The 15,599-nt window shown below is 42.8% G+C and overlaps 1 protein-coding gene across 3 annotated transcripts in view; it reads left to right on the forward strand.

Moving 5' to 3' along the window:
• Positions 1 to 2,124: 2,124 nt before the first annotated feature.
• sik3 (SIK family kinase 3) overlaps positions 2,125 to 15,599 on the forward strand; it is a 47,121-nt gene continuing 33,646 nt past the window's right edge. For all 3 annotated transcript variants that reach the window (XM_030066520.1, XM_030066523.1, XM_030066522.1), the window contains exon 1: positions 2,125 to 2,427. In XM_030066520.1, the coding sequence (XP_029922380.1) occupies positions 2,137 to 2,427 (291 nt within the window). In that variant the 5' untranslated portion in view covers positions 2,125 to 2,136. The remainder of the gene's footprint in view (positions 2,428 to 15,599) is intronic.

Consider the following 15,599-nt stretch of genomic DNA (forward strand, 5'->3'; position numbering starts at 1 on the left):
CTGAATACAGCAGACCTACTCTGGAAACTAACTGGAAGTTAACTGGATTGAAATACGACCTGGAAAGGCGGAGCAATGGCGTTTAGGAAGAGAAGCTGTGCCGCGAAGGCCAACTACTGCAATTCAAACGAAACTTCACATTTATTTATTTTTGCTAATTCACACACCAGAGAGAGGGACTCAGCTGCTGTCAGCTACTTAATTGTTTATGAAGCAGGATAAAAAGTTTCATCAAGTCAGTCACTTTAACTTTTGACTCCAATTTTTGTGATCATTTTCTATGATATCTTAGAGCCAAGATGTGACACGATGAGCAACACTTGAATGATTGTGCGTAACAGTGATGTAGTCAATTTTATTAAACTCATTTCAGCCTACTGACTTAAAAAAAATGGCCACATTTATAATGCACGTGCTCCTCCTCATTCTGCCACTGCGGCGCAAAATAGTTCTGCAGGCCGAATCAGTGTAAAAATTAGACACAAGCCACCATAAACTATTTTTGAGCTTCCGAAGAGTCCTCAAAGGCAGCATCAGCTCCAACCTGATCATAAAAACATGAGCTATGTTTCCCATGCGGCTGCAGCGTCAGACCAAAGGTGCAGAGAGTCACAAGACAAAGATGGAGAATCGAAACTGAAAAAAATAAAGTTCTTTCAATTCACCTCACTTTCAATTCACCGTGGAGCCACCCATTTCACTTTTATAGCCTTACGCCTTTATCCTGTCTGAAATGGTTTGGCCTCAGATTGGGTTGAAATGAGACAAATTTGGTCCTGTTGACAAACTTCTGTTCAATGCAGAGAGCGTCAACATTTCGAAATGTTATCACACACCAACAGGTGGACTCCCGGGGAAATGGTGGGCATTCCTGACGGACACAAAAACAGTTCTGCCCAGAAAAAAACTACATTACTGTTTATTTTTCATGAAGCCACAGCAACTTTCTGACAGAGCCTGATTTCTCATACAAAGTGTTTGTGTGTGTGTGTGTGTGTGTGTGTGTGTGTGTGTGTGTGTGTGTGTGTGTGTGTGTACATAACACTACATAACACTAATTTGTTTTTTTATATGTATATACATACCTACATGGTCTCAGGACTACAAGGTAATAGCATGCAGTGTCTTTTCTTCACCGTGGAGTGGCGCTGTCTACAATACAATTACCCCTAATGAGAAATCTATCCCATATTCCAGTAGCATTTCTCCAGGGACTAGTGCGTCAGCACCGTTGAAGTCAGTCAGTTTACAGTTCATTTTATCCTTTCTGCCTCTTTTCTTACCACACACACACGCACGCACGCACGCACGCGCACGCACGCACGCACGCACGCACGCACGCACGCACACACACACACACACACACACACACACACACACACACAGAGCGCGCTGAGAGAGAGCGCGCACAAATGATTTTCAATCTGCCTCCACCTGACTTCATGATGTGGCCTGTGTGCGGTGCTCCCCTCTTGGAGTATGTGGAAGTGAACCGGCAAGGCGCAATAATGTCGCCGCTGTCCATGTCAGCGTGTTCACTGATCCTCACAGCCTCCTCATCACAGATTGTGCAGGACGGTGCAGCCAATCAGCAGCAGTAATAAAGGGGCTGAAAACAAAGCATTACAATTAAAAATGGCCAGCCGTGTCATCCCTTTGCCTTTTAATGGCATTTCCGATTGGACACCTGGAAATCCTAATCTCTGACCATAATCTATATTCTAAATAATCACAATATCAGCCGTGCGTATCCGACCACTGCTGTAGTGAAACTGACTTGAACATGTCTGTCTACACATCACCCGGCTTTCATCTCTGTGGTTTGAAATTGAGCTTCAAAGTCATGTCGATGTACCTTTAAAACCTCATCAAAGTGTCTTATCATACACAGTGCGGCAGTTTGTGAGGAATAACCGAATCATGGGAACCGGAGTGATAATGCGCACTTCTGTGTCGCCAAGGCAACCACAATACGTTTCTGTGGATGAAGTCATTTGTTACGCTTATCGTTGCCATGGTTACAACCTAGAGAGGGCGCTGCGGAGGAGCGTTCCACGTAAAATGACGCAGGGCGGGGGCGTGCCCGCGATGCGCGCTGCGCAAGGCTGCTTGTTGTTCCCGCAGAGAGGCGAGAAGATGGCGGCCGTGTCAAGCGGAGGTGCAGCTGGGTCCGCTGCGGCCGGGATCACGCACTCTACCCGACCGACCCACACGGGCATGGGCTCTCAGAACAGAGCGCAGCCATCCTCCGGGATCAGCCACTCCAGTCGAAACACCCCGGCCGCCGGGTGCATCACCAATCCTGGCCACCCCTCAGCCACCAGGCCCCCCCCAGCCCGAGTGGGCTACTACGAAATCGAGCGGACCATCGGCAAGGGAAATTTCGCGGTTGTTAAACTAGCCACACACATCATTACCAAAGCAAAGGTAAGACAACTGATGTGCAGCCACTCGAGGTGATCAATTACAGGTTGTCATCGTTCGGTTTCCAAGTGTTTCGACCGTAGCGCCAGCCCTTCAGTCATCTGCCCGGGATGACGCTAGGGCCTTCAGGCTCCGGAGACACAGCGGCCAGCCCGCTCCGATGACACTGCCGCTCGGTGCGGGGGTGTCCACTCGACACGGGGCACCAATTCCAACCACTCATTCCAGACATATATTTCACAAGACCACTCTTAGTCAAGAATGTTGGCTTAGCCATACCAGTGGAAAGCCAGAAAGGCCTGAGGTTGATGTGAGGCATAGCGCAGAGGACGGAGAGAAGGGTACTGACGGAGATGAAAAAGAGGAGAGAGGGGGTTCCGATTGAGTAACGAAGCTAATGTTAGCTAGCTTAGCTTAGTGGCTAATTAGCTATTTGGCTAGTTTCATATATCTATCAGACACGAGCCAACACGCCAGGTTAGAGGCTCCCCAATAACGACAACCACAGCCAAATGTAATCGCTCTAGGTCGCCGACGTATAGGCTGTTGTAGCTTTTTGTCAAATGCAGTAGTGGCCTCGGAAAAACAAGGTAAAAACCAAGCACAGAAGAGCCAAAAGACAATGCATTTGGACTTAAGCTGTGGGAGGAATGATTAAAAGGAACAAATGACTATACATTTATCATTGTCATTTGGGAAAAAAAAAGCCTATGCCTTGCTGGTGATATGATCAGTTTCTTTTGTTGTCGTGTGACTATTGATATATGCCAAACTGGTCTGTCAGTTTATGTGCCGGTGGCTTTTTTTCTCGTGCCATTATTTAGATTACATTTCCATACAGCCTACCTGGCCAAGATACAGTTAGAGGATAAAATTAGTGCCATCATACTATGACAAAGTATACTTTGAGTGTGCATAGATGTGTTTGCATAGAGTGGGTGTGTGTTAGCAGTTTATGCTTGTGGATTGACATATTAACCATCTGACGCTATGAAACTGTTATCAATAGATGATATTCATGCAAAACAGTCCAATACACACCATCGCTCTTCATTTGTAGTTGTGTGTTGCGTTGGTATTTGTCACAATTCCACCCTGTGTTCCACATTACCTCAGTTCATGGTTTTTCACATTGCACCCCAGTCCTTTCTAGTCAGGTGTGTTTGTTTTGTGATGAGCAGAAGATTAGGCACATGAAATGGGAGACAAAGGAAAGGGATTTACAAAGTTTTCCGGGTTGTGTTTTCCTTTTTTGCTGACATGCGACATCAGATGTCTCACTGTTTTGATGCTTCAGCTGAGCGAGGTCTGGCCGTGTTTGCTGTCACTCCACATGCGTAAACTGTATTGGCCTGGCTGGCACAGTGGGATTATCCTAGAAGTGCCAAATGGTGGAGTAGGTTGGGGCATCTCAGTTGTGTGTTTCAGCATTTGAAAATGGCAGTAATAGTAGGATTTGGGGATTTGTTTGCCAGTTTGCTGCCTGGAGGGTATTCCACAAACCAGGATTAGACAGTTAACCAGATAAAAGTTTAAAAGAGTATTCTATATCCTGGTGATAGTGATTTGAATTTGTTAAACAAAGGCTGTATGGTAGGTTTAGGATGGTGATCCAGTCATCTCTGATGATGGTTGCTGACAGTAGACAAAATCTCAGAAGATACTCAGTAACACTTTTGAAAGTCATATGGCTAACTTGCAAATCCTGCTTTGTGGAATACCTGTGATCTGTTTGAGAGTTACTTCTCTACCTTCACAGCTGTAATAGCACACAACGTGAGAATTAGCCCTCTGATGATAGGACTTTATTGTGGCCAGTACACACATCACATATCATGGGTGCAGAGCTGAGCAGTCACAGTAAACAAAAGTAGCTAGAGCGTGGATGCATAAACTGCTCCTCGAGAACTTTTTGTTTTGGACCCAGTGACTAATGGCACAAGTAAAGGTGCACCAGGTGTCAGAGTGATGGCTCCACCTCTGTCTGTTTGTTGACATACACACACAGACAGCTAGACACAGGTCATTTGGCTGCTTTGCACCACATACCCCAGTAAACCTTCCATTTAGTGTCATGGTGGCCTGAGAGGCCATAATAAACTTTGGTGATTAAGTGCCATGGGGCATCTCTCAACCTGGTAGAGGTGTTTTTTGAAGGACTTTGGAGCTGTATTGACTGGAACACCCAATCATTTACAGATCAACTAGTTAAAGGAGTGGGTGGGGGGAATGCCAGTATCTAGCAGACCAATACAAATGTACGGGAAAGTGATGGCGACAGACTGGTGAGCTGGGTACAGGCTCTCCTTGAGTGTGTGTGTGTGTTGTGTGTGCATATTCATGCCTGCATGTATGTGTGGTTGTGACGGGCTGGCTGAAACAGAGTGAGAGATGGGCGAAGGACAAAAAGACAGCGGAAGAGGGGCTGGGAGAATGAAAGGGAGGCCTTGTTGTCTGCTGATGTTGGTCACTGACAGAACAGTCGGCTCATGATTTTCACCAACTAGCGCAGCGATTTCAGCATCCCCAGTTGCTCATGAATATCAGAACAACAGGGGTCTGCTTTTACAGGAAGCCTGTATGGATATGAATATGGATATATATGGTGTTCAGTCATCATATGAAATATGCTACAGAGTCTCGCTTTATGGCCTAGCTTTTACAACGATCCGATGATAAATGCTGACTAGTCAAAAATAGCCTAGCAACTCTCTCCATTGTTAGATGGAGCTGGATGATATTCTGCAGTGCAGTCACACAGAAGGGGACTCTGATATGTATGCTTGGTAGCAGAGAGGCCCATAAAGGAACTGTCTCCTTCTAGGCCTCATTCGCTCTTTTTGGGCTTTGTCAAATCTAAAACACCAACCGTTTCCATCAAAGGTTTTATTTATGTTTTTTCAACATATATCAAGTCATCTCATTTGTGTTTTTTGCCACATGCAAGGGAAGACTGTTGGTGCATGTGCATGCACACACACACACACACACATTCAGAGGCTGATAGCTAACACGCTGCTACTGGATGTTGTAATAGTGAAAGTGCATCTCTCCTAGACAAAGGTCAGCTAGTAGACGTCAAAGCATGACTTTTGATACTCACCCAGACAGCGTGATCGAGTCAGTTTGGTTGCACTTTACCACTGGCGTGATTACCACATTGGCAACAGAGGTGTGATGAGTTCATTCTGCAGTCAATGAAGTTCATTATTCAGTGTCTCCATATTGTTCGTTGCTGATCACAACCATTCAGTTGTAACAAAGGAAAATATTGTTTTGTTATACTTTTAGGTCTGATTTAAACTATAAACAAGTCTTCCTTATTGGAGGTCTAAAGCTTGTTTGCTGCAGGACTTTGAACTAGATGTTGTTGGTTATTGTTGATAAATGGACCGGCAAGAGTTGATTCCCCCCTGCCTCTTCTTTTTAATCTCTACAAAAGATGTAAACCACAGAACCCTTTCTGTATGAGACACTCATTGCAGGATGCACATGTCGACAAATGCGCATGACTCGAGTCTTGTAAAAATCTGCAGGCTCCTAGCTTAACCTTTTGCTGGCTGTATGTTATAAATTTGATATTGTTGATATTGTCATTCAGAGTAGACACTGACCATTTGATATAAGTTATTTCTGCCAGCTGTGGTGTCAGGTCACTTGGCCACCGTAGATCAGCTGTATCATACAGTGTAATATGTTTAGCCTCAGTTGAACTGTAGCCTTGATCACTAATTCAGAGACATCACTTCACTGTGGAAGTTATCAAAAAGGGAGAATTTAATCAAATAGTGTCAAAGGACATATTCTTTTTAAGTACTGTGCTACAGTATAAAACATTTGTTCATGCACACTATAGCTGTAAACTGTGATGTCTGCACGAATTCCTTAGGCAGGACTTTCTGTGTTCCAAGTGGCTGTAACTCAGTTAAAATTAATGCTGTTTTTCCATATACAGTTCCCCCCTTTCAAGCCTGTTTCTGAATTAATGTTGCAGAAGCACATCAGCTAGACTTAATGGTCTTGAAAACAAGAGAAAGTTATCTAGAGCCTGAAATTATTGTAAAATTTGGAAAAGTATTACAGAAGCAGGTAAAAAAAAAGTTTAGACATATAGACTTGTTGCTTCTTCTCTGTCTCACATAGACAGCTGAGGTGTTTAGAGATTAATTTGTCTGTAGCCTGAGACCGTTTTGTGGTTGCGGACCTGATAGCCACACATTGCAATTTGATAAGCTATCAATTAGGCCTCCTTTGGCCTTGTGTTTGCATTTGCATCGCTCCAGATGGTATTTCACATCCTGCCCACCTTAAAGGTTGGCACAGCTGCGTAGCCTTTTCTACAGCTATTATTGAATGAAATACATTTTCTACCAATAAATTTTTTTTTCTTTCTTTTCTTTTTTTTTTTTTTTTTTGGTTTATCAGTAAAATCTAAGCATTCCGTCTTTGAAAATGCCCATTGTCATGTATGTAAAACATTCCTGCTTTTAGCTTCTCACCACTTGCCTTTGGGTAGATGGTCAATGCTGATAATGATACAAAATGTTGATAGACTCGTATCCATTCTGAGATCATATGGAACGATTAGCCTAAGTCTTCCAGATTATTCACAGAGTAAATAGTTGAACACATAAACTAAGCCTTATCTAGCCTTAATATGTAAACAGTTAAACTAGTCATTAATGATACTCAAGATCTTCTTTTGTGTCTTTTTTTTCTATCAGTCTCCCTGCCATCAGTCACTCAGGTAGCCAGACAGTCTTTTCAGCATTTGTGAGTGGATATTTTAACAGGATACTTTATTTGTGAGTGTTTGTCCTGTCTAATCGGCCCACTGCGGTGGAGCATAGGTGTAGGACTGTCATCAGGTGTTTGTGTGAGAGCACACACCTACAGTGAAAGGGGCTTGAAAGGAGATCCCGCCAGCGTCCCTGTATGACCTCACTCAAGTTGAAGTACAGACACACACACACTCTCACACATAAGCTTCAGTCTTGTCGTGCCCACAGTGAGGTGAGCATGATTGGGAAAAGACGGTGCTGTGTGGCGTGCCCTGACCTGTCTGTCTGCAGGGAAGCAGGCCTGTCTCTCCTCTTCTCTGCCTGACTTTTTAGACAAGAGAAGAAGAGATGATGAAGAGGAGGAGGAGGAGGAGGAGGAGGAAGGCAGAATGGCCAATTTTAGATAACAGGCCTAATGTACTGTATAACAATTTCACTCACTCACAGTCACTCGCGCATACACTCATGCACGGCTCTCTTACACACAACATTCTCTCTGTTTCTCCCAGACACACACTGCCGTGATTTCATTTGGATGAATAATGTGACAAAGGCTGTGTTTCTGCTTGGCTAGTCTTCTTGCCCCCTAGTCTTCTGCTGCCTTCTCTCTAGTGAGAATCTGCAGCCAGCCAGCCTCACAAGAGAAGAACATTGTCCAGACTGCGGCTGTTTGTTTGTGTGTGTGCTACAAGACATCACAGAGGACTGGCAGTAGGTTTCATCAGTATGATCCCACTTCATCCTCCGTAAAACCGCCTCAGCTGCCATATTTAAGCCGGTGGTATGTGCTGTGCCCCCACATGCCCCCCTGTGAAAATCATTAGGTGGCCCCAACTGTGTAGGATGAGGACATACCAGCATACGCCACAATTTTGTGTGTGCTGTTATCATCAACGGTATCGCTTGTTGTCAATGGCGACAGTGTGTTGTCAAGGCTCTCGAGAGGTCCCTCCATTGAAGTCTTTCTGGTTACCATAGCGATGATGGTAGTCCCCTCCCTGCTGTCATTTTGAATGGGGCTGACCTGAACTTCACTGATCTCAGTGTCTGTCATGAGGATGCTCTGTATTATTGTGCAAAATCCTTCAGATGAATTTGGGGTGTCTCTTCTCAGCATCCTGGACGGGCTGGGGTCTTCGCTAATCTCTGACATATTCTTTGCTTGCACTGGGAAAGCTGCTGTAGGCATAGCCCTGATTTTTTTCAAGAGTTTAGTACTTAATTGGCTGCTACTGTGACTCAGGGCACACTATTGCAACACACTACAGCCATGATTTTGCATCAGATGATTTTGCATTTTCTGATTTTCACCTTTCTAGCTTGGCAAGATGATGGGACAGCCACAGATAATCCTGTAGTGTCTGTGTGGGTGAAGGACTCATGATCTACGGCCGGAGTCTGGGCCAGTCTTGCTTTACTTCAGTAGTGTGAGGTGCTCACATCTGAGCAGAAGACCAGTGATAGCCAACAAGAGCTGAGTGCGAAACAAAGGAAAACCAGTACAGGAAGTCTGGAAGGAAAAATGCTGCACCTCCTCGTTTGTGTTGTGTGGTGTGAAGTAGTGATCTTCAGACCCAACTGGTAGTCAAGTCCCCAGATCCACACAGATCCAGCTGGTCATCAAGTGTGTGCATTTTCACCAAATCTGACTGAGTGTTAAGTGTGTGTGTCTCCACTACACAAAGAAAAAAAAAACACCCCCCTGCGAAAAAAAGTAAATGGCAGCCGTTAAGTGTGTGATGTCCAATTTCTTTTTTCACCGTCTGTTCAGTTGTGTAGTATGTCCCCAGCCTTAGTAGTACGCATACTCTGAGACACACTCAACTGAGTCATTACCACACTTGCACACACTCACACAAGCACCAAACACACAAGAAGAACATCTCTGAGAGGCATTATGCTGACTCATAATGGCTGTACGTTTTCATCGGTTTTCATGTGTGAGTGTGCGTGTGTGTGTGTGTGTGTGTGTGTGTGTGCGCGCGCGTGCGTGCGTGTGCATGCATGTGCTCATAATACAGTCATACAGTGGTACAACTTGTGCTGACCTGCTCTGACTTTATGTTGTGTGACCGCATGTGATGTGATGACTATGTCTCTCTCTCTCTCTCTCTCTCTCTCTCTCTCTCTCTCTCTCTCTCACACACACACACACACACATACACACACACACACACACACACACACACACACACACACACACACACACACACAATTGGCTTTGCAGCTTCTAGGTAGTTGAGCTATTATAAATACCAAGCCAAGCTTCTGATAGCAATGATGCCATCGTTTCGATCACAGCATGTGAGTGTATGTATGTGTGTTTGTGTATTAAAGTCCATTGCATGCTGCTGTGTGTTAACCTCAGGCATTACACCCCTGTGGATAATTTAATCTATGTCACTTGTTGATGAAGGCTAACCTCATTCATTATATCACCACGCCACTGTGTGTGTATGTAAACAGATGAGTATGCACATCCTAGATGCACTCAATCACCCCAGCTTCCTGCTGTAGATGTTAAATCATGCACCCAATCCTGTGTTTAGGATTGTCCTCATTATGGGACTCATGGATGGATACATTGGAAGCAAATAATGGAGATTTCTAAGGAAGGCTAGCTATATGGACAAAATATTACACTGTGAAATCTTATTTCTTGACAAAACAGCTTTTTTTTTTTTTTTTTTGCAATGACATCTTGAGGATTTTGGAATGAGGCTAATCATGTAGCCTTGATTAGTCTCATTAGGGATGTGCCATTCAATGTATAGAATCTGACTTAAGTAAATATTATGAAAATGTGGGACCCACATTGTCAACATAATTATTTTTGCAAGCCAAAGCTGATTCCTATGGTTATTGAAGTACACAGATGTCTGCTTGCATTTGTAGTTTCACTGCTGGAATTGATTTTGCGGCATCATTACCTAGTCAGGGAAAATTTGGATTAAAGGTACTCAACACAGTGTAGGTTATGACTGCTAGTGGCGTTACAGTGCACACCAGAAAAAACAGGTTTTGTTTACATAACATGTTGTTCCAGCACACCGTGAGCATGGGGGCACATATTACACTCACTGATGTAAACAGTTCAACTTTCAAAATATTCCAAAGTAAGGCTATGAAAATGAAGTAGGAAGTTTATTCAACATGTTTATTAGGCTTCATTTTGAATGTAAATAAAACTGTCTACAAGTAAGACTACATCAGGCACTTATAATCACTGACTGCATTACAAATGTTTTGATGAAAAAAAAAAAAATCCCCAATTTTTAACTAAAATGTTAATGCATAGCTGTAGCTATATAATTTGATCTTTAATCCTTCCCAAACTGGAAATTAGACACGGCTATGAATCGTTACAGGGCAAAATATTTGTTTTTATCTACATTTAATTATGGTTTTGTGCTAGTTTTTCACTGCTGAAACTGATGCTGGCTTCAGTTTTATATATCATATATATATCACTGATTTAATATAAATCAACACTGATTCAACCTGTCATGAAAGCTCCTACATTTTCTGCTTGGAACACCTGCTGGCTGGTTGGTCTTTACAGGAAAAAAATCCTCTGGCACACAGGAAATGATGTGTGATGTTTCCAGCAGCAGCGGATTGCTTAAATAAATAGACGAAGAACCGGGTAATTAACATGAGCAATGATAGCCACATGGCTGAATAGAGAGGGGAAAAAAAGCATAGTACTTACAGAGACTCAAACTTCATCAAGAGAAAATGCAAGGAAAAAGACGTCACAGCACTGACCACAGCTTGACTGACAAGTGGTGCAACGACACCACAGCATTGAGCACTTAGCACTGAAGATGTCTCCAGAAAAAACAAAAACAGAGGAACCAGTATGGGTGGTGCCACTCAAGTGGACAGAAATGATGTTTGCTCTGAGATGTTTTGGAGAAACCACAGCCCTTGTTGTTGTTGGATGAAAGACTTCCCCTTCTTGTCATAGATCTCCTTGTGTCCTGTCACCATGGATGAAAATGACACCAGCCACAAGTCAAATACTGATGAATTTTGGCTCTGGCTACTGAGTTTTGTCTAGTTTGATCAGTCTCTTTGACAGGTACCCTGCCATCATTTCAAGCTATCAATTAATCATCAGTCTAATTGGCTGGTGAAAATTGTGAAAGTGGCTGTTGTGTGTTGGAATCTATTAGTCATGGACAAGAGATATTTACTGTGTGTTTCCAAACTGTTATAATTCAGGACTCGATTTGATTCATTCATTCTTCTGTTGCCTCATTCTTTACCCGCTCAGTCATCCTTACTTGCTCATTTGCTTATTGAGGCAAATTCAGTTGAACACATTTTTAATAATCTTTAAAAGAGCATGTCAGTGTGAAGCATGGTTTATCTGTGATAGGTTGCACAGTTCACATTAAAGCTACAATAATAGAAATTGCCACGGCCAATCTAAGTGAGGATTGCTTGGACTCAGCTGATCAATTCAAGGATTTTTTTTTTTTTTTTTTAATTGGAGGGCTGAAGATGCTTTCGGTTCTGCAGTTTGGCTTGTTTTCTGGTTCTGTATCAGGGCTGTGCATTATGGACATGATATGGAATCATTTCATATCTTGATAACAGTATATTTCACAATATAGTACGTTTTCTATAAATTTGACTAAAAAAATGTCTATACAAAATGACCACTATGGAAAAGCAACAAGTAATTGCTTTTCCATTGGATCACATCTTTCGGCTCTGCCTGTGTTGCCTGTCATGTTTCTTTTGTAAGTGGTAGAAGAGGTTTGTTGCGTTGGAGTTTGACATGGGAAGCAGTCTGCAGCGCACTTTGCAAAGTACCATTTTCTGCTCAGTGCCAGATCTCTTCTATCTAAACCACGTCCAAGCAACAGACTCTGTTTTTTAGGTACAGGTTCCTCTTATCTTGGTTGAGAATATCGGAGTGTTGCAGGGAGTTTCATTCTGTGTCACACGCGACTCTGTTTGTTTGTTAATTGAGTCCACGTGTAGCATTCAAGACAACAGGGAGAGCAGGCTTAATGACGTAAACTACAGCTTTGAAGTGACTTTTGTGACAACAGCGATAGAAAGCATAGACAAAAATGTCATGATAGATATTTTTCTCCTGTCCTATGATATGTATCGCCATATTGCACGGCTTTACCTATATTCTGTGCTAGTTCTATAGCAAGTACCCTTTATGGTCAAAAAAATTTGGACACATATCTAGACGTATGTACCAGTTGTCCCAGTTGTCTCCCTTGTGGTTTGGGTCAACAGTATGTTTAAATTATGGATTTTCTTAGCAGTTACAATGTGTGCAATGAGTAATAATGCCACTGCCTCTGTCGTACTCTGACTTTCTTGTGTTACTTTGCAGTTGCTGTATTTGAGAACTGATTGGGTTTATGGGACCAGCATGGCATACAAGACATATTTGATGAGGACATTTTTAATTACCACCAGCTCGTCAACCACTTAAATCCCACGTGGCATGCATTCTTATGTCATGCTTGTAAATTTTCCATGCCTCACCCAATGTCCTACTGTGATAATAACTTGAATGCATATATATATGAAAAAAAATAAAATAAAACAACACAGCAAATGATCCTCGTTGTTTGTTTTGCAAATGGATCATATTCATTGATGGTATCTGAAACAGCCCCATCATGTATTTGTGTGCCAGGTGTATATTTAAGTTTAAACAAACGGTAAGTAATTGTCAGGTGCCTTGGGCAAACAGTTTTATCAGTTTGTTCAATTTAAAGGTGTTGAGTTTGCCTGAGTTCTTTACACATCAGCACATTTCAAATGCCATGATGCTAACAACAGTAGAAAACGACCTACAATTCTGTACAACATGATATCACCGAAAACGGAACCAGGGACACCAAGTAACTTGTTTTCTTGCGGTAATGTAGCCTATCCCATTGAATTAGGACATAGTAATGTCACTGTATGTCACAGTAATGTCTTCCTTATCCTGCCCAAGCCTTTTGGTGTCGGTGTATTGTCATACAGGAGGACATTTTGCTCCTCGCTCCGCTTTGTCATTGTGTGTATCAGCTTGTGTATAAGCTCCTTACAAGTTCCCAATAATCTCAGTGCTGCTAGCCTCTATACAGTAGGTCAGCTGTTGTACTGTTAGGTTAAGGCCGGCGCTCACCTGGGAATTCTTCAATGTGTGTCATAACAGATCCAGTAGACAACTGATTTATCATTGATTCATCATCACTGATCCATTAACCTATTTACTGCTGTATATGTTTAGTCACAACATTTCCTCAATCACATTGCATTGCAAGTCATGTGTAATTAGATTTGGGATATGTACTTCTTTTTGTTGTTGTTGAGATAAAGACCTTTTCGGTGTTAAACCAAACTACTAAATGTGACATGTACAAAATCTTTTTATCACCCAAAAATTCCTTGTATAATTGACTATAGACTAAACTATAGATTTTTATAATTAGAGCATGCATAAAACAAAGTAGTCAGTTACAAGGTGCGAATAGGCCCAAATGGACTGTCAAGTGACAAGTGATAATTTTAATGAAACCTTGAGCTTTGTGAGATAGTAACTGAAGTTGATGGCTCAGATGTTGTGCCTCAGTTTGGTGAGTCTATTTTCTCCAGTAGCTTCCTACTGGCTAGAGAGATTCCCGCGAGTAGCATTACAGATGCTGTGAACACCACACACATTATGTAAGCTCTTTGCCATCATTCACCTCTTGTTGTTTCTTCAAAGGCTGAAAGAAGTTTGGATGCTTCTTGTTGTCCACAATGCACCTTCACTTGGGCTCACTCCGTCTGCCACCTGTGTCTCCACCTGGCTTCTTCTTTTGTCACTAGAATGACATCTGCCCTCTGTGGGTGGGAGATTTTTCTGCACCATGGCACACTGTTGTACCTCTGTTTAAAACAAACTTTAACTTTAGTAGAGTGTTGGATCATGTAGTCCCTCTGGGCATGATTAGGAATCCACATGGTGGAGAAATATTCTCATTAGTTGCTCTGTCCCCCACTGGGCTGATAACACAGAAATTAAAAAATCACACTTTTAGCACAAGTCCGCGTACCCAAGATTTTATTTGAGCAATTACAATTATTTTTGAAAATGCTATCTGTTTGTCTCTTCCTGTCACAAGGCTTCTACGCAGAAGTGTCCTGCAGATGCTGCCTGCAGGACCTACTTTACAATTCAAATAGGAAAATAACATGAAAAAAGCTCTTAAATTTCCTCAAAAAATGGGTACCGGGACCTGCTATTTTTTTATATTGGCACAATTTTCTCGATTCATTTTCTTTTATGTGCTAAAATGTTATTTTGGGACCTGTTTTTAGGCACCGTGGAAGTGAATCGAGAGATAGAAATACAGTAGTCAGTACAGTGCAGTACTTACCACCCCAGAGTAGCACAGAACAACTAATGAGGATATTTTACCACCATGTAGACTCACAACGCCCAGATAACTGTACAACCCAACACTTGATTTAATCGGCTTTTATGCAAGTAAAAGTTTTGAACTGGTTTAAATTCAGTTTTCAAAAAATTTGCAAGCAGCTCAAAGTTACATTTAACCCCCCCCAATGTTTCACATTACAGGAAGAACCCTAATATCAATGAATATATTGTTTAGATCATTTTTGAACTTGTCCCTGCTGGTTCTCATGTAAGCGAGGTGTGTGTGTGTGTGTGTGTGTGTGTGTGTGTGTGTGTGTGTGTGTGTGTGTGTGTGTGTGTGTGTGTGTGTGTGTGTGTGTGTGTGTGTGTGTGTGTGTGTGTGTGTGTGTGTGTGTGTGTGTGTGTGTGTGTGTGTGTGTGTGTGTGTGTGTGTGTGTGTGTGTTTTGTACAGTAAATGTTTGTCAAGACTCCTCTGCTAGGCATCAGCTGCTTTGGCGTGGTGCTGTGTTGAGGTCACTGTCTTGTGATCGGGGAGGCTATGTGACACTTCAGCTCAGCGGAGCCGGCCTCTCAGGAGTGTGTGTGCGTGCCCACGCGCGTGAACCCAGATATTTCAACGGAAAATTCCAGAGTCATGGAAGGCAGTGCCAGGCAGACAGGACACCCCGAGGCGGCTAGCATACACACACTCTGTCACAGCACATTTACTGTACCTCGTTTGGAGCTGAAGCCGGATTCAACACGGTTCATGGCAGTTCCTTCAACGGCTCGATCCTGGAGACACACACCCCTCATCTTGGTGCCTGTGGAGCACAGCTAACCTGCTAGCTTTAGCATGGCAATGTTGGCACGCCTTGCTATTTTAGTCTGTTGACAGCTGGACTGCCAAATGTCAAACGCTAGCCATGTTACTGCTATGCTTTACTAATTGAGTCATCACTGATCAATGACCAGTGACCAGCGATCTGCTATTTAAGGCTGGAAATCTCCTCTGCTGTGT

Source organism: Myripristis murdjan, chromosome 13, assembly GCF_902150065.1.
Source record: "Myripristis murdjan chromosome 13, fMyrMur1.1, whole genome shotgun sequence".
Taxonomy (NCBI): Eukaryota; Metazoa; Chordata; class Actinopteri; order Holocentriformes; family Holocentridae; genus Myripristis; species Myripristis murdjan.